The sequence below is a fragment of the Mirounga leonina genome, unplaced genomic scaffold (genome assembly GCF_011800145.1).
Source record: "Mirounga leonina isolate KUSES-001 unplaced genomic scaffold, KU_Mleo_1.0 Mir_168, whole genome shotgun sequence".
Taxonomy (NCBI): Eukaryota; Metazoa; Chordata; class Mammalia; order Carnivora; family Phocidae; genus Mirounga; species Mirounga leonina.
In genome coordinates this window covers 12,330,586-12,349,936 of record NW_023270426.1, presented here as the reverse complement: position 1 = coordinate 12,349,936, position 19,351 = coordinate 12,330,586, and the positions used below count along the sequence as shown (strand labels likewise).

Below are 19,351 nucleotides of genomic sequence, written 5' to 3'. Positions count from 1 at the left end.
GGGGGGGGGGGGGGGAAGCTTCCATCCTGTTCATCCTCTTTGACATGCATTTCCTAACCCATTTCCCCCCACCCCCTACTCAGTGCAGGATCCCCACACAAAGTGGGCGTCTACAGGGCCACTTAAGGAGTTCCTCTGATTCTGGTTCCCTGTTATTCCTCTTCTCACTGCTTTACTCTTCTACATTCAATTTCAAACTAAATGGAAATGCAGATGGGCACATGAGCATCTAGGTTTCCCAAAATACACATTTTCATGAGCACTTCCCTCTTGAAGTGTGTGGACGGAGCCAGCATATTCTCTCCCCATTATCACTCTGTTTTAATGTCTAACTGACAGATGCCTGTCAGTAAAACAAAGCAGTAATGGGCAGAAAATGTCTCAGCTCTTAGCAAAAAAGGAAAGACCCCAGATTCCTGTCAGGCTCAGAGACACTCATCAGCCATTGTTAAAGAGGACTTACACATGCCTCTTCGGGGAATACCCATGGATGGCCTAAATGTTTTCACCCTTATTATGTGAGAAGAAGAAGAAGGAGCTGTTTCTCATACATGGGCAGATTTCTCCTCCGGAGGAAGCTTGCACAGCGTGTTAATGGGTCATTTACTGCAACCCTGGAGTAGGGTGTGGCCGTGCCAGACGGCACCTGCAGGCTTCGCTGGGTGAGAATGCCTTCCTGGTGAGTCACAGAAGGAAGGTCCAGCTGATACAAGCTCAGTGACCTCACCCCATCAGTCTGATGCGCCGTGCTTCTGCCAGTCTGCGTCCACGCACTCAGCCACCTTCAGACAAATCTGGTCAACCACACGACAGTGGAAGCCTGCAGGGGCAAGTGACACCAAGTGAGAAGAGGGAATATTTTAGATTTGTTCTCATTTTCCTCAGAAACTCGTCAATGCAGAAGCCCTCTGTCTAGGAGGGGTGTTCAGCCTAAGGAAAAACTCTATCAACCATAAAGACAAAGTCAGACTCCAAAGCAGGTGAGAGAAACAGTGCCTGGCCTTCTTACCGAGAGTGCTGGACGGCAGGGACCATGCCCTTGATTTATGTTGTGTCCACTTGAATCACAAGTCCAGTCCTCTAGACCAGCAGGGTGAGTTATGGGGTGACAGTCTGATTTCTCTTTTAATTTCAGTAAAAACAAGTGGACCTTGAAGAATAACCAAAACAATAACAAAACAACTCAGTCACTATAGCTTGTAACTAAGGCAAGAGTAAGAGTAAATAATTCCTTACTCTGCAAATTGGCCATCAAAGGAAAGAATTAAGCAGTGATCATGCCTTTTCTGTGCACGTTGGATTTCAGCATAAGCAGATTGCACTGGTTGATGAGGGAAAGTTGTTCATTACAGGAGAATTCCTGCTACTAAAGTTGGAAGGGAAATTCAACTTGGAATGGCTTGATTTTGTAGCCCCCCAAGTGAAATAATTGCTTTAAGCAACTGTCATCAATGCATGCAATAATTAGACCGTTCGAATATTGATGGGGAATGTTACACTGAAGAAATCATCTGCCATCACCTGAACCCACTAAAAGTGGGACGGCCACCCAGTACATTCGGTGCCCCCTGATGTAATGCAGTGTCACCTATGAACTGTTGTCGTCTAAGAGGTGAACTTGAGCTCAATCGAGCTTATCTATAAGCTCACAGAAAACACAGGGGATAGAGGAACAAATTAAATGATACCACAAGAAAGCAAGTTTGGGGGCACCTCGGTGCTCGGTCAGTTGGGCGTCTGCCTTCGGCTCAGGTCATGATCCCATGGTCCTGGGATTAAGTCCCGCGTCGGGCTCCCTGCTCAGCAGAGAGTCTGCTTCTCTCTCTGCCTCTGCCCTCCCCCGAGCTTGCACTTGTTCTCTCTCGCTCGATTGCTCTCTCTCTCAAATAAATAAATAAAAATCTTAAAAAAATATTAACAGGAAAGAAGGAAGAAATGGAGGGAGAGAGGGAGGAAGACACAAGTGTGACAAAATTTTGATTAATTGTCAGATTGGCACACTGGAGTATATGTCAGTTTACTTAATATTCTATTTGTTTGGAACTTTTCATGGTAAAAATACTAAGAAAAGGAATAACAGATCTCTCTCAGAGGTGGTAGTAGGATCGTCATTATCTGACGATCAAAAATGTTACAGTTTTTTTTCTTATTTTCTGAAGATACTCTTTCCTTAAAAACTCATTTTGTTAGATGGGGGGGGTAGTCACTAGAAACCGATTCCATTGCCTTACATCAAGCAACTGGAGGAGATTTGGGTAACAGATAGTCTCTGGTGTGAAAGTGAATGCTGATCTTAGCTGGAATAACTTGCTTTCTTCAGCACCCGCAGTGGTGGGTCTCCAGGGACTTATCTGGCTACATGTGTTTTTCACATTTATTAGTGAAATTGGAGATTCAAGAATAAAACACAGTCCTCAGGAACATTTTGTTAATTTGTGACACACTAGAGATTTTTTTAGCCCGTAAAGCAAATGAATGAGCTCCATGGGGGTATAACTGTTATTTTCACCCTTGGAAGGCAGTAAAGACCCACTATATTTATAAAGCACTTAGAGAATGAAAATGAATAGTGCTATGAAAACAGAAAAGTATACTCACACTATTGCTATTAATAGTGTAATTTTTTTTTTTTTGGTCTGTTCTGAAGGAAAACCCATCAGATGAAAATTTAAAAGTAAAAATAGACCTCTGCACAATATGTGGCTGTTTTATCTTAGATAAGAATTTAATTCCGTGTCAGTATTAAGTTGTTTTGTTTCTGTCAAACAGGCTGGATCAGGTTAAGGAAACTCACCCATTCTTTCTGGCAGGACTGGAGATACAAAGAAATGAACAGACCAGATATTTGATTCAGGATGGTCTTGCTGAGCGGCTGCAGGGCCTTCAGGGATGCTCTGGTGGAAACAGCCCTCCACGTAAGCCGACATGCCGGGCTATTTCTGACAGGCTTAAAGGTACGGGGCTGCTCGGAGGCTCAGGGACAGAGCAGGCTGGTCCTCACACTGAAAAAGTCCAGTTAAAGGTGATGCTCCAGGGCGCCTGGGTGGCTCAGTCCCTTAAGCGTCTGTCTTTGGCTCAGGTCATGATCCCAGGGTCCTGGGATCGAGCCCCGCATCAGGCTCCCTGCTCAGCGGGGAGCTTGCTTCTCCCTCTCCCTCAGCCTGCTGCTCCCCCTGCTTGTACTCTCTCTCTCTCTCAAATAAATAAATAAAATCTTAATAAAATAAAATAAAGGTGATGCTCCGACAGGTGGGGGCTGTGTGAGACGTGGGGACTGACGTCAAGATGCGTGGTGAGCTGGGCCAGGCAGCCAAAGGAGCAAAAGCAAGAAGGGGGCATGGGCTCAGATGAGAAGAACTAATTCCTCAGAGGTTCCTTGGAAGGAGTTCATTGAATGCTTTGCACTGAGGTCAGTAGGAAGTAAGGAAGAAAGAGGCCTCATTCCCCACCAGTATCATGGTGCCCAAGAACCCAGGACATACAGTGGCACCTGGGTGGCTCAAATGGTTAAGCATCTGCCTTCGGCTCAGGTCATGATCCCAGGACTGCATCGGGCTCTCTGCTCGGCGGGAAGCCTGCTTCTCCCTCTCCCCCTCCCCCTGCTTGTGTTCCCTCTCTCGCTGTGTCTCTCTCTGTCAAATAAATAAATAAAATCTTTAAAAAATAATAAAAAAAAAAAACCAAGGATATACTTTGGGAAGAGATTACGTGGTAAAGTGATCTCAGGTAACTCAGCCCTTGGCTATGTGTTGCTTTTTTCTTGTGCTTTGTTGGATCTTGCCTTGAAAGACTAGACCCATTTATTTTAGGGAAGCACTAGAAAAGAACCTATGGTTTATCTCTGCACATGTATATAAAGATGCGTGTGTGTGTGTAGTGGAAAGGCAGGAAACAGAGTCTAAGGGCTGAGAAGAGTAATTCCAGAGGCTGTTCTCATGCTTTGTCGCTATATTTACAATAAGATTGTCAAAGCAGATGTCAGCGGTTCTGTCTCCATGAGACGTTTACCAGGGCAGATGGGCAGGTAGTGAGAAGGACTCTAGAGGGGATGGTCCAGGCGAGGGGATCCAGAGGTAGGATGGAGAAGGAGCCTCTTGTCCCCACCGTGGCCCCCGGCTGTTGTAAGATGACCCCACTGCCCTACAGTCTTAAGCACTGCCTGTTACAAAGTGCCCTGCACACGCCAGGCACACACCTATCCCGGTCCTCAGCGTCAGGGAGGAGAATGAGGCTCAACGCCAAGGAGCTGTCTTCCGTTGCTAAGCGTGGGGTGGCAGTTAAAAGCCAGGGCTCTGCCCCTCTCCCCACACTGCCCCCTGAAAGGCTCCCAGAGTGCTCCTGACCCCAAAGCCAAACATGTACAAAAGCAACAAAAAGACACCCACAGACCCTGACACCTCACTCGACCTCATGTGAAAGCACCGTGGGATTTGGGGGCTTCTAATAATCCGAGGCATATGATAGGGAGTCCATCTCTAATGCCAAAGACAGGGCTGAAAAGCAAAATCCAAGGAGCATTCATCCTTACGCTGCACTTGCCTAATTCCTTGTCAAGCTGAGCGACTTTGGTTATCCTCGTGCCAAAACCAAGGGCAATGCACCCGAGTCTCTTGGGCCCTCAAGGGCCTGAAGGCGCTGCAGGAAGGCCTGGGCCCCCAGAACCTGGCAGAATGCAGACTCTGGACACCGCCCTGGGAAAGGACAAGACTGCAGCCTCCCCGTGGTCTTGGTGACATGCAGATGGGGAAAGCCCCAAGGAACCCCGGCTTAAAATCAGCCAACAGCGGATGCGGGAGGTTGCCGTTAGGAATTTAGCAAACCTGTATGCCTAGTACTGGGCTGTCTGCACAGAAGAGGGTGAGTGAGGTACAACTGGGACTGAACCCCGCATCAAATTCCTTAATGGTGGGCATTCACTTGGATGCTGGCAGAAAATGGGTATGAGCGTAGCAACAGATTGGGAGCTCCTGGTTCTTAGAGCATATTCTCCCTCATTATAGCTGAAATGTTCATCCCCTGTATTATCAGAGATCCTGGACAGCATGCTGTACCCTCTACACTTTTCCTTATGCTATACAGGGAGCTGTTTGGTACCGGGCACACCGAACATCACTTGAAGAATACACTTTTTCTCCAAATGATGTCCCATGAACGTCTTACTCTGTTTTGCCTGCTCCCTCTGTTGTTTTTAAACCTGTCGTTTCAACTTTTCTGACGTGTCCCGATTGCTCCCCAGTCCCCAGAACTCATCGGTGAGCTCTGCTTCCCCCACCCCCACCCCCCACCCCTGCTCAGCAGGGCTATGTGTGCGGGAGCCCATTGTTATTTATAAGTGTAATTCAGCTGTCACTGTGTCTTTGAATGCACAGGGTAGTTGTGGGATTTTTAATTGCCATTTTCATCTATATAATTAAAATTAAATGAAAAAATGGATAGCCTCCAAAATCCGAATTAATTTTATGAGTACTTCTTGAGGGGAAAAAATACATATAAACACGATAATTGTTACTTGATTTGCCTTCAGCAGAAATAGAGGATTTTACCTGCCTAAAGAGAAAATTAGTAATTTTAAATGAAAAAAAAAAAAGATTAGTCTGATACTTCTGGTGCTTCTTGAGGCTGAGAATCAAAAATAATAAAGCAGATGGGAAATGATAAATAACTCTGGGTATCACTTGCAAACAGTACACTGTGAGATTGGAACTCTGCGGATCCAACTGGCCTTATGCTAGTCTGGATTTTTTTTTTCCCCTTGGTTCCTCACTGGTGTTTACACATTCCTCAAGAAAACGTCTTTACCCCCAAATCAAAACCTTCATGCTCGAAAATAAGCATTTCACCTGCTTACTCTGCTCTGCAAGTATGACAATGCTCACATATGCGGAGAATAACGAGAAAACAAAAAGACAAGTTTTTGTGTGTATTTTTTTTTTTAATCCATTGGGCCCGCCAGGGTTGCAGTCTGCAGACTCATGAAGCTCCTGACGGACATGTTTATAAAGACCTGGATGGTCACTTTATTTGGAATGACAAACTCTCCGCTCCACATAATGAGGTCAGTGAAGCATCCAGAAAAGAAACGTATAATTTGGTAGCGTGGGTCTGTAAGCACAGCCCTGCCGAGACTATTTAAGTTTAATGAAGCAGCTACTTTGCCGATACACACTTCGAGTGAATAGCCTCCTTGGCGTGTTTTTGAAAACTTAAATGTTGCTGGTAATCACGTCCCAGCAATCTCCTTGGAGAGCCTTTGTGCCCTGTTCTCAGAAGAAATATGCAGCTTTTACATGTTAATGGTTTTGAAATTAGTCATTTGCTCCATTTTCATTGGAAAAGGAAGGTCAGTGTGTGGTTTCCCACCCGCCTCCATTTTCTGTGCACATTCAGGAACCTCCAAGTCAGTTTATCAGGCATGCCGTGCACTGTCTGCTTATAACAGGCCTCAAAAGGCAGGGAAATGTTCTATCGAAGAGCATTCGTATTCTCAGAGATTGTTCTTAGAATTCAGAGGCTGAAAGTCTCCCTCAGAGGGGAAAGTTCCTGGACAGGCCATTATTTTTATTTTCCCCCTCGTTTCAATCACCAACCGACGTGTACTGCCCGTTCATTGGTCTCCTTGGGGAGGCCTTGCTCGTGTGTATGCAGCCCCTCTAGGAAGGCTAAGGGACATTTTAGAGATGCTTCCTGAAGCAGATTTGCTCATGTAAAACTAAGGTCAGCCTTCTGAATCTTGGACCAGTGTTAATGATGTGCACCTCTGTGGGAGTGGAAAGACATCTAGCCATTCCCCCAAATTTAGGGCAGTGTCCCCTGAGTAAGCAAGGGCATGATGGCTAGTGGAAAGGTGCCGTGTCCTCGTGGCTCTGCAGTCCCTAAGAGGGTCTGCAGAACGCTGCTCGGGAAATGTAAAGCCAGACTTGAAATGGTCGGACTCTGAACCATCAGAAATTTCAAAGGAATATCCAGTAATTTCTTAAAAAAAAAAAAAAAATTCTTGGAGTGGATGAAAGAATGAATAAATTTGCTTCTCGGCTTTGCTTTGTTGACCAGCCCTGGTTGTGGGCGGGTGACAGAAGACCTTTCTAGAGGGCACCTGGGTGGCTCAGTTGGTTAAGCGACTGCCTTCGGCTCAGGTCATGATCCTGGAGTCCCAGGATCAAGTCCCGCATCGGGCTCCCTGCTCGGCGGGGAGTCTGCTTCTCCCTCTGACCTTCCTCCCTCTCAGGCTCTCTGTCTCTCATTCTCTCTCTCTCAAATAAATAAATAAAATCTTTAAAAAAAAAAAAAAAGACCTTTCTAGAATATATTGAGACCTGAGGAGCCTACTTGTTAAAAATCTCTGGAATTAGGCACCTGTGTGGCTCAGTCGTTAAGCGTCTGCCTTCGGCTCAGGTCATGATCCCGTGGTCCTGGGATCGAGCCCCACATCGGGCTCCCTGCTCAGCGGGAAAGCCTGCTTCCCCCTCTTCCACTCCCCCTGCTTGTGTTCCCTCTCTCACTGTGTCTCTCTCTGTCAAATAAATAAAATCTTTAAAAAAAAAAAAACTCTCTGGAATTATGAGGGTCAAATTTGGAGGTCCATGCTTGCTACAGGGTCCCAGCTTGGGACCTGCTCAGTCCGCTTGCTGCCAGGCAGCCTGCTGGACCAGGTTGGTGCGGCTAACACACATACTCTGACGCTCTGATTTTTACCTTTAATCCCCATGGTAATTTGTACATCCCAACAGAGATGCCAGCTTGACAGATCCCTCCCCGAAACAGCCTTGTTGTCCTAAATCTAAGAGATTAAAGTTGACTTGTCACTGAAAATACAGTCTGATGGAAACAGGCCTGCAAAGGCACTTGGGCGTGGCTTGCACTTTATTTTCTAGTATATTTATCACGTGCTAGATCAGCTAAGATCACGGCGGCTGCTGTAACATACAGACCCAAAGGTCTCCAACAGAATAGCAGGTTCTCACCATGTGCCTTCACTCAGCGTTTTCACGAACAAGTGAAAACCTGTGTTCAGGGATCTGAACAGACAGGGCTGAGGAGAAGGAGGAGAAGTGGATGAACAGGGAAGAAGGTGCCTCCATGCTACCTGCCAGTGGGATGGAGTGGCACAAGGTCAGAGCTCAAGCGTGATCCAGAAGTACAGCCTGGCGGAAGCTCACCAGCCATGGGGGAAGATGGTTTTCAAAGACAGAAAAAAGATGCAGCTCAGCTTACAAAAAGAGCAGGAATGAAGGTTAATGTGGCATTCTCTGCATGTGGCTCAGTCCAGTTCACAAAGCATGTTCACATGTATTATTTGAGGCCTCACCAACACCCTGACCAAGTGGCTCAGGAAGTACTAGTATTTTCATTCCAAATATGCAAGAAATCTCAACCATGGCTGAGAAGCTGAGTGACCCTGCGGAGTGCTGAGCCAAGGTGCAGGCTTGGGGGACCTGCCTCTGAGAACAGAGCTTTCTCCCCTAACTCTGCAATCCTCAGGGAGGTTCCAGGGGCTGCTGGGGCCAGGGGGCAGCAGAGGTGAACAGAGTCCCCCCAAAATCACCTCCCCAACATCCTCCGGATGTGTCCTCATGGTGCCAGCCATGTTCCCATGGAAATCACTTACCAAAGGCAGACTGTGCAGAAACACGGCAACGATTAGCTGCAGCCTGGTTGAGTCTTTGCTTTGGTAAAACCTGTACTCTGTCCTTTAAAGGGGTCACAGTTTAACAGACAGGCCTTTTGTATCTTAACAATGGTCTCATCAGGCTTTCTTTCATTGAGCCTCTCCCTCCTCTTTTACTGTCCCCCTCTCATCCACCTAGTGCCATGCCTTGCGCTGCGCGCAGCCGGACTTGGCCAGTGCCAAATCATGTTTTATTCGCAGCCTCAGAAAGCAATTAGACAAGGAGTCAAGCCTGGCCAACAAAGGACCTGTCCTACCAGTGCAATCTGATGTTTGAGTTTACAGAGACACGCCCCTCCTCCCCACCGGCATTGTGTTTTTGTCCCGAGAAATCCCGAGAGCCGAATTCTTGGGTGAACTGGGAAGACACTCGCCCACAAGAGCAGCAGTGTTGATAAGAAAGCAGTCAAATGGTGCTTGAAATTTTGCAGGAAGATCCGTGGAAGCCCAGTTAGGCTGCAAAGCGACAGCTCAGCTCTTTCTAGCATCCACAGCAACAGCCCGCTGTTTTCCCAGGTGGCTCTGAAGGAGACGGGGAAATGCAGCAGGCCATTTGTCACTGCCCCAGGTGCAACATATGCATGCCAATTGGCACATGCGGCCTGCAGAGGCCCACTCCTGCCCCAGGCCTAGTGCAGGCCTCCAGGCTTCCTTTTGACCGAGACTGGGGAGAACGGTGCTCCCATCTGTCCTCCTCCACCTGAGGACATGAAGAGATCCACTCTTGTGGGGTCGGAACCAACTCAGCCCTTCCCACCATGGCCTCAGGTGTCTATGCTCTGCAGTATCCTTTCCACCCCATTTGCAATTCAAGACGTGGTCTTTCAGAAGCATGGGAACTCATCATGGGCATGCCAGGCTTGGTATCTCAAGATGCATGGTAGTTAGCGAATGTGCGGGTGTGTTCTTCAGTGAGTGCCAGACCGGAGTGACCCGTCTGGCAGGTCCCAAGTGGGGTTCAGGGCTCTGAAGAGATGGCCCAAGAGGAGGAGGCAAGGTAGAGGAGCGCTCTGTCCCTTTATGCTCAACTCTGTGCCCAGCACCCACTGTGAAGGGAATAAACTGATCAGATGACCTGTGATATCTCTTTTGCCTTTGAGAAGAGAAATGAAATGAAGTCTAGCAACCAGAAGTGAAATTACAGATATAAAATAAGTTTAAAGGGGACTCTACTTCTAGAATTGTTTTAGGGGCATTTTATTGTGGATTTGGGTCATATATTTAGAACTGCTTCCTTTGATGAGAACTTAATCTGGGTTATAAGTGAATGAACTTGGGGACATCGTGTGCCTGAGTGATGTCCCTTCACTAGGGTAGCCTCACTCCTGACAGCCCTGATCTCCTCTTCTCCCTCTGAGCATCCCTTCTCCGCCTCCTTCCCGTTCCATCGAGCACTGGGAGGGAGCATTTGGTGCTGTGAGTTGAAGTTATGCAAAACCCGAAAATAGACTCTCAGAGTGCATCCAGACATAATGATTCTATGCCGCAAGAAGGTCACTGTGTCTGCTTTTCCTGCCAACACACCCCTGGCTCTTAATCTATGGCTGCCTTGTGAAGCAAGAGAGCTGTGCCAGGAAGTTACACTTGGTGACTGGGAGGCATTATGAGAATTTAAAATCATGTCAATGGGGTTTTATAAGAGCAGGCCAGGGGAGGGGGATTAGACAGTTTTAGAAGTTGGATCTTGAACATCCTTTTGTTCTGTGGCCTGAGAGCTACCTTAACTCACTTATTTAAAAAAAAAAAAAGAAAAATCTGGCCTCTACTACAAATCAACTCCACCCTGTCAACCCTGCCAAAAATTAGAAAGACATCCACCCCGAAAGTTTACTGTGGTTATCCGAGTGGCGGGATTATGACTGAATTGTGTTGTTTTCCTTGTACTTTTCTGTACTTTCTCTAACATACATTTCTGGCTTTGGCAATGTAAAAAGAAACAAAGAAAGGCAACAAATCCTATTTAAAAAGCAAAACTAAACTAGCTAATTATGCAGTTGTACCTTTGTCTGCTTACTGCCTGGTGGTTGAGAAGCCCACCAGAGTGGTGCCAATGACAGAGCAGAGGCGGCCCTAGCCTGTGTCCCCACATCAGGCCACCGACCAGGGCTGCTGTCCGTAACCGCCTCCCCATGGCCAGGCTCCAAAGGTGTCCCGGCAGAGAGCAGACCACAAACGCGGAGCAGATTGGTGGCAGCCAAGGACAGGAATGGGAACATGCTAGAGCGAGGCCAGCCAGACACCGCAGCAGCAAGGAGGGGATTCCCTTCCCATCCAACTGTCTCCGATGGTCAGGCCTCCCTGACATGCACATGTTGGGAGGGAGGGCGTCAGTTCAAGTTCATCTGCAAACACTGTGTTCTCATCCTAAGAATGTCCAGTTGATGCACATTGTTCTGGAAGTCGGGGAGATCCTGTTTGCCAGATCCGGAGGAGTCAAGTACTGTATAATAACTGGGAGAAAGAGCTAGAAGAAAACAATCCTTTGAGGAATTCCAAAAATCCTCCTGGGGTTGTGGGATGGATTTACTTTAATTTGGGGCCTTTAGCATCCGGTCTGCTTATTGATGTGAATTCAGCCCATCAACCAGTCCTGTGTCTCCCTACAGAGCCCAGGCCGCCTTGGGCTCCGTGGAGCTTGAGGTGAGCAGGCTGGACAGAAACAACTGTATTTCTAAAAGTGAGATGCAGCTCCTATGAGTTTCTATAAAGACCTCTATTTTTCATGCATCACCAACAGACTTACTACTGGATGCAGTGGGTCCACACACCAGTGGGTCTGAATGCTTTGAATCTGAGGTCCAGTTCAAGCCCACACCACCCCGATCAGGGACAGAATTCCTTGCAGGCTATGTGACAGGCTGTATGTCAGGGAATGGATTATTTTTAACAGGCAGTGGAGGTCTCGTCCATCCTCGTTTCTTGCATTCTCCTGTGTGATCCTCTATGATGATGCAGTATTCCACTAACAAAGACTCAATTCTAATGTTTTGATTGTGATGTCCATTAAGAAAAAATGTAACAAGCTCATCCAACTAATCACTTCCCATGAATAACTATTTAAGACAAGGCCAAAATAGGTTAAGTTTTTAAAGGAAGTTAATTGTCAAGATATATTAAGTAGATAATTGTATTATGGGACGCAGATATGGCAGCAGTCAGAAAGGTGGACATTAATTGATTCATTCTGGCCAATATTGTCCTAGAAGCTGCTACTTGGCCAGAGTCTTTTTTTCCCCCTCTTTCTCTCTGTTTTTAATCTTAGCATCTCAGAATGAAGCTGAATGGAGCATAAATTGCTTACAAGAAAAAAGAGTTGCGAACGGTTTTAATAATGATTCTAGTAACTTTGAGAGAGTGAAAACAAAGACTTATTGCTTCTCTGGCAACAGAGCAGGAGAACTGCTTATCTCCTCTTCAGATCGGGCTCCAGAGCCATCACGCCCTCCCCTCTCCAAGAGCGGGGCTCCGAAATGTTTATGTACACCGACAGGTTCGCTATCTGGCTCATAAGCACGTCCGCTGTTTCCCGCGGGCTCTGTGTGCACGCGCGCGTGCGTGCATGACATGGTAACCAGATAATGTGCCATGTCTAGGCTCCCCTTGTTATTTATATTAAATAATGACACGATGAGGTGGGTGGCCTGTAATTCCCCCGTTTTCTGTTAACCACCCTGCCCAAGTAAACTGTTTTCTGATCTCTCCTAGATGGAAATCCTGTATGAACGTGGAAGCCATTAGCCGAGTAATTGCTGTCTGTTACCATGACAACCAGCCGCTGCAGTCACCTGCCCGAAGTGTTGCCAGACTGCACCAGCTCGGCTGCGCCCGTGGTGAAGACCGTGGAGGACTGTGGCAGCCTAGTGACCGGGCAGCCGCAGTATGTCATGCAAGTTTCGGCCAAGGACGGGCAGCTGCTGTCAACGGTGGTGCGGACTCTCGCCACCCAGAGGTAGTACCGCTATTAAAATAATTGAATCTGTAATTGATCCGGAAGACTCTCGGTCAGATGGAAACTGCCAGAGGGAACGTAATTAGCGCTCAGGTCTTTTGTGTCAGGTGAGCTGAGGTGCTGCCTGAGTCCTCTCATCCTCGCCATTTCTATAGCGATCGGGCATAAAGCTAAAATTCCCGTTGTTGAGTTTTCCACTTCAGGTCACACGTGCAGAGAGAGCCAGGCAGGGAAAGATCCCACAAGACACAGGGTCGCTTTCCTTGCATTTGTTATGTGGACATTGCTATGGTACGCTCTTGTTGCCAGGCGCTAACAAAGGTGGTCCTTTGTGAGCATGGGAGGAAGGAGGCACCTGATTTCAGGGGACAGAGCCAGAAGTGATTGGACTTGTGGGCACAACTTCTGAAGGGACATTCATGGTGCTTGTACCAATCAGTACTGCCTGATGGGAGATCGTCTGGGGCTTCATCCCGGGTGAGTCTCTTCTCTGGCACGTCCCCACTCGGGGGCCTCTTTTGTGGCCCCCTCCTTTGTGCCCCATGGGCCCCCCAACTCCTGATCCTTCCCAACACACCCTGCCCTGTGATTGTTCAAACTGCGACAGCTTGTCTCCCCAAAATGAGGAACCAAAGCAAGGCCAAAGGCTCCGACCAGCCCAGAGATGGCTCGTCCAGGCTGGCTCTTTGTCCCTGGAGGTCTCTCTTGTGCTGTTGCTGTCCAATGGCAGATTGAGAGCCACGGGCTGCCCGGCCAATACATGCTCTCTGGCTTCTCCAGCTTTCTGTCAGGATAGGTAGGGGCAACTCTGATCAATTAATGTACAGTGCCTATCAACACTGGACCTGTCCTCTGATACCAGCACCACTTCTGACCCAGAAGCTTCAGACCAGTCACTCGCACACTGACTGCTTACCTTGGTCTGAGCAACTCAACCAAACCCTACGGGAGAGATCCAGGCCCACACGCACCTGCAGCAGGACTGTTGGCAACACCACATTTTCTGTCACCCCAGCCTGGACCTGGTGGCCGCCAGACATGGACTCACACCCTCATGCATCTTGCGAACGCTGCCCACGCATCTTCTGCTGCCGATCAGTGCAGCTCTCGCTAAGGGGTCACGTAGAAAAAAGTCAATATGTATTCTCCCACCTCTCGAAAAGCTTCTAACAATCGGTTAGGACTCAGAATATGACACGGCGATGAGCATCATTGCTCATCTGTGAACTGAGACAGGTCACCGTGTGTGCATCCGTCACCCTGGCAGCCTTCACACACCTTGTTTAATCAGGAAGAACAGGCTACAGAGCTAAGATGACTTAGACCTGTGAGCCAGGGTGTGTGTGTGTGTGTGCGTGTGCCCATGCTCACACGCACATGCATCAGGTGTTTTCACATGTTTACGTGGTCATGTAAACCAGATGGTTTTCGACTTTCACATGCATTTGGCTCAGTGGGAATGAAGGAGCCAGGAATAGTCAGAGAAAAAAAGTCAACTCCTTCAACTTTCTTCTCCCAGCCCTGAGTGGGTCCCCCTTCTGGGCAAGTAGGAAGGAAGTCTTTTCCTCTTTTAATCCCCCTTTCGCCTTCACTCATTCCCAGGATCATCCCAGAAAGGCCCTTGGGAAACAGCAGTGCTTCCATGCCAGGTAGAGGGGCTGTCCCCAGGTGGGCACATACAGTGATAACATAGTTTAAAACTGAGTGCCCAATAAAGGACAATATGAGAAGCGATACACGATAATGTCGATCAGAAAGGAGTGGTCCTTTCCCGAGACACAGTATGCACGGGGAGCTGAGGCCATCTTAGTTTGAGCCCCTCATTGTCCACTAACTTCCCTGATGAGCGCTACATCATTTTGACTTTCCCTGACCTGAGTTTTCCTGTAAGTGAAAACAGTCACCATTAACGACACATTTACTACATGCTGGTCCTTATTCTAAGCTTCGGATTTGGACCATCTTTTCTCATCCTAATGTCACCTTTGAGGAAGGCACCATTCTTTGCCCCTGTTTTAGAGAGGACAGAATAAAAGTACAGAGGGATGACGTTACTTGAACCAAGTTAGCCAAATGGGAGGCAGCAGACCTGGGGTTCAGAGCCTGCCTCATCAACTACTACGCCGTGTGCCTCACGGAACGTGCAGGGCTGGCTTTTCTTTCCAGATTAGTGGCAGAGCTCTGGACGGAGGCCGCCTCCCTAGGACACAGCCATTACTTGCATTCGGCGTAGTACCCTTAGCGTCCTCGGGAAGCTCAAAGGATCACCTGCCCCTCAGCTCGGTACTCTGACTCAGACAACACTTCTGTGTGATGGCTCAAGACTTGGCTGCCAGTTAACTTGCCTCCCCTCACTGTCCCACCCTAATGAAAGGAGAAATGAAAAGAACCTCTGAGTATTTGAAAGTGTCCTGGTTTGATTCAAAAGGCACAATTTGTCTAGAAACTGCAGGTGATGTCATTTCAAAACAATTTCTGTTTTTAATGGTGAGGAATCGTTCTTATTTCTTGATTGGTCGTTTGCCTGAACAACATCCACGTCCAAGACAACAATAACATGCTGCTCACTTTCACCCACTTTCGGCCCTGGGCCACCCCCCTCCTTCTGTATATTGTCAAAAGGAGGTGCCCGAGGACCCCGGCCCACCCCGGCCTCCACGACCGTGTACACGGAGTGTCCATCCAGGGTGTTAAAGCAGGTGTCTGCCTGAGGAAGGTCTGAAGGACACAGAGCCAGAGGACCATCCTCGTGGCGACGGTTTCGGGCCTGGTGACCAGCAGATGCCCCTCCTTCTCTTGCAGCCCCTTCAATGACCGGCCAATGTGCAGGATCTGCCACGAGGGCAGCAGCCAAGAGGACTTGCTCTCCCCCTGCGAATGCACGGGGACCTTGGGGACAATTCATCGGAGCTGCCTGGAGCACTGGCTGTCGTCCTCAAACACCAGCTACTGTGAACTCTGCCACTTCAGGTTTGCAGTCGAGCGCAAACCCAGGCCGTTAGTGGAGGTCAGTCACTGGGGCACGTCCTGAAAACTTAGCTCTAATGAGCAAATGATGTCTGCTTTTATGCCCGGATCACAAACCTGGTGCAGCTCAGTGAAGCACAGCCATAGCAGTGTGCGTGCGTGTGAGTGAGTGTGCGTGAGTGTGCGTGAGTGTGTGTGGGTGCGTGAGTGTGCGTGTGTGTGTGAGAGAGACACAGAAACGGTTCACACGCTCGCTCCGAAGCCAGCAGTAGAAAGGTGATCTCCATGAGGAGACAGGAGAGTGGGGAAGTTGACAGAGCTGCTTCCCCTTTTTCCATCCCTACGAAATGGAACAAAGGGATCCAACACTCCCTCTTTGCACACCATCTGCCCAGTTTGAAGCAACAGGTAAGTGGGCATTTGGGTTGCGTAGCCTGAGAGGTCTCTGTGAAAAAATAGAGGTGCACAGGATAATGGATGCTGACTTCCTCTTCTGGGGCCTGAGTAAGTTCCATGACCTTAGGTAAGTAATTTTACCTCTTGAAATTACTATGAAGCTCAAATGAGTAAGATTTCTAAAGCACTTAGAATACCAAGTACATATCCAAGTGTTTGAATTTAAAAAAAAAATCTCTCTTAGGAAATTATACACAAGCTTTTTTCAGCTAATAACCTAGCACTGGAATCTCTTTTCTTTAAAAGGCAGGCATTTCAACCCAGCCATTAAAATGGCAGGACACTCTTTCATATTTTAGGAGCCACACATTTCTCCTTTAGACCAAAGGTCTAGTCCTGTATTAGCTAGAAGCAGCGGAAAATATCATTAGACTACTTTGCCCTCTCTCCTACCCTCCATTTCTACTAGTCAATTAAAAATTGGATGTTAGCAACAATAAATATTCTAATATATTATGAGGCCAGAGCTAACCTTTGAAAGAGACCGAGACCAAGATTATGGGCCTCTAATCCAGACCCACTGATAACCTCCCCCTTCCTTCAGCAGCTGACCCAGCAGAACTTTGGCATTAAACTAAAGCTAGAAATCAAGACGCCCTTCTTGGAGACTTTAAAACAGGACGTTAGAGGGGCGCCTGGGTGGCTCAGTCGTTAAGCGTCTGCCTTCGGCTCGGGCCCTGGTCCCAGGGTCCTGGGATCGAGCCCCGCATCGGGCTCCCTGCTCAGCGGGAAGCCTGCTTCCCCCTCTGCCGCTCCCCCTGCTTGTGTTCCCTCTCTCACTGCATCTCTCTCTGTCAAATAAATAAATAAAATCTTTAAATAAAATAAAATAAAATAAAAAATAAAACAGGACGTTAGCACCTTGGCACTTAGGGCTCTGGAGAACTCTGCATATACCTGCTCTCCTGTTTGACCTTGAAAATTTAATCAGGACCTGTAAACTGGGGCCTGTTTTAGCTATGACATACTTGCCAAATGGCACGAGATTTATTTGACTTGCCTCAGTACACCTTCTGCTTTAAGACTCTGGATCGAGTGACCTCTTAATTTAGCAGTCTTGCTGCTTGACATCCACTATCAGAAATTCCTATTTTAATCTGGCCCCACGCCACATTCCCTGGGATTTACATTTCAGAACTTCTCTGCAGAGGTGGGGGCCGGGGGCGGGGGTGAGTATAATTAAACAATAAACAAGGGAGGCGAAGATTTCTCAAGCCCACAGGCGAAAGTGAAAAAGAAGCCTATTTCTCCTCTCCAGAAATTTCTGGAACCTCCCCAAGTTGATATTGCACCTTCTCCAGGGAAGCTAGCTTCCCGGAGTAAAAACAAAACAAAACAAAAAAACAAAAACACAACTCTGCTTTAAAAGGGCTACAATCCAGTGGTCTTCACTGGTATCTCCCCAGTAAAGAAGACTCTTATTTTTGCTTGGTAAAAATCCCAGTGTGTGTGTGTGTGTGTGTGTGCGTGCGAACGCACATATGTGTGCTCACGTGCACATGTCGGTTTTGTCCAACTAACGTGCCCGTGTCGAATCATCCAGTGAACCCCTTCCATCGCGGAGAGGAAAACATGCACCCACACACAGAGGTTCTTCAAAGTTGCCTATGCTTGGCCACAGACTCTGGGATCTTAGGCAGCCAACGTTACACAAGGAATCGAGGCAAATGACCTTGAGAATGTGTGAGGTGCTCTGTAAGATTTAGGGCCTCGCCTACAAAAACTTCGCCCAAACGGTCACCGGTGGTGAAATTTTCATTGCACAAATGGAATGTGACATTTTTCAGAGTTAATGATGATTGAACAAGTTGAAAGTGAAAGGCAAACCTTCTCAAGCCGGGGGAGGCTGGCCGTTTGATCATCCCATGGCGAAATGAACTTGCTGTTTGACCACAAGCAATAAAAAGAAGTTGTCTTTGGTTTCTCAGCTGGAGGACAAATGAGAACCAGGTGCAGGCAGATTTTTCAACAAATGACATTACTAACTGACTTTTCTACTCTTACCAAAAGGCAGGTTTATTCACACTGAGCTTTGCTTCAAATTTTTATCTCGAGATAACCAAGCATCTTTTTTGGAAAATCAGCAAAACCCGCCTATTTGGGTTAAGCATTGGGAGTATTGTTACTTTATTTCTCATTTGTACTCTTTCAGTTGCTTTAATCATTACTGTATCTACCAGTTGGATCTGCCTTCTCATTAAAATTCTATAACTTTGAATTTCAAAATCAATATGACAATAATAGCTTCTTGTTTGCCAGAGGAAGTGGTTGAAAAAGTCATTTATAAATGTTATTTGTCAGCACCCAGGTGTTAACATTGGTCAGAATCACTGCCACACCTCAAATTCCCTCTGTTCAGGAAACTCCCCCAGTCCTTCATCCAACATAGCCCTAATCCTCCTGATCACCACCGTTGGGAAGACACTGCCCCATTCCTTCCTTTCTTGCACTCTCTGCGGCCAGCAGCTGGGTGTTCATTTTTCATAGATCAGAAACCCAGAGTTTCTGTCTACAAGTTTCTACTCATAATGGCCCAATCAGTGGACCAGTTTGTATTAGCACCTCCAACATGGACACCACGTCCTCACTTAACCAGTGCCCATCTGTGAGACATAGCTCAGTTTCTCAGAGCTGCAACAGGGGGAGAGTGAGCTAGGGGCTCTCCATGATATCCTTAGTGTCTATAAATACTTGCAAAAAATACGTTCCACACTTAAAATGAGGACATTCTCGATATATGATTTATACCTCGATAATATGATTTTGTGTGTGCCTATCTACAAAGCTACCTGCCTCCATGGGGAGACTAAATCATTTAGTGTCCTCTGGTAAATTAATTGGCAATTTTATATCCCTTTTTTTTTTTTTTTTTTTTGCTGCTAAGTAAGCCAGTGTAACAAGGGCTAGTTTCAACCCAAGAGAGCTACTTTGTGATCATCAGTTTATTCAGATGTGGGTGAATTTCCTCTAGTCCAGCTTATGTAAATCTCTTAAGGTCTGTGTCACTCAGGCAAAGCTTGACAGAGAAGTATTCACACAGTATGTAGCAAAAAGGAAGAGCGGATACAACACACATACATCTCACACCTCCACGGACAGCACTTCTCTCCTCTGAAGCCATTGTCTTTTTCATTGATGATGGAAAATTTACCCAGTAGCAATTTGTCAGATAAATTATCCCCAAGAATAATGACCTGGTAGAACGCAGTAAATAGACATCCACTAACCATAAAAGGATTCGCTGAATGACCAGCCTGGGTGGTTTTATGGGCTCCTTCCTGCTCATTTTCAGTTTTCCTCATCTCTCTCTGTAA

General features: G+C 47.3%; 1 protein-coding gene across 3 annotated transcripts in view; it reads left to right on the top strand.

The window, feature by feature from the left end:
- The window catches only part of MARCHF3 (membrane associated ring-CH-type finger 3), a 133,024-nt gene that overhangs the window by 86,408 nt on the left and 27,265 nt on the right, over positions 1–19,351 (top strand). The window contains exons 1-3 of one of the 3 annotated variants that reach the window (XM_035014031.1): positions 2,918–2,954; positions 12,371–12,614; positions 15,417–15,621. In XM_035014031.1, the coding sequence (XP_034869922.1) occupies positions 12,427–12,614; positions 15,417–15,621 (393 nt within the window). In that variant the 5' untranslated portion in view covers positions 2,918–2,954; positions 12,371–12,426. Of the gene's footprint in view, positions 1–2,917; positions 2,955–11,764; positions 12,615–15,416; positions 15,622–19,351 lie in introns of those variants that run through there. The other 2 variants (XM_035014029.1, XM_035014030.1) reach the window with 2 other exon arrangements.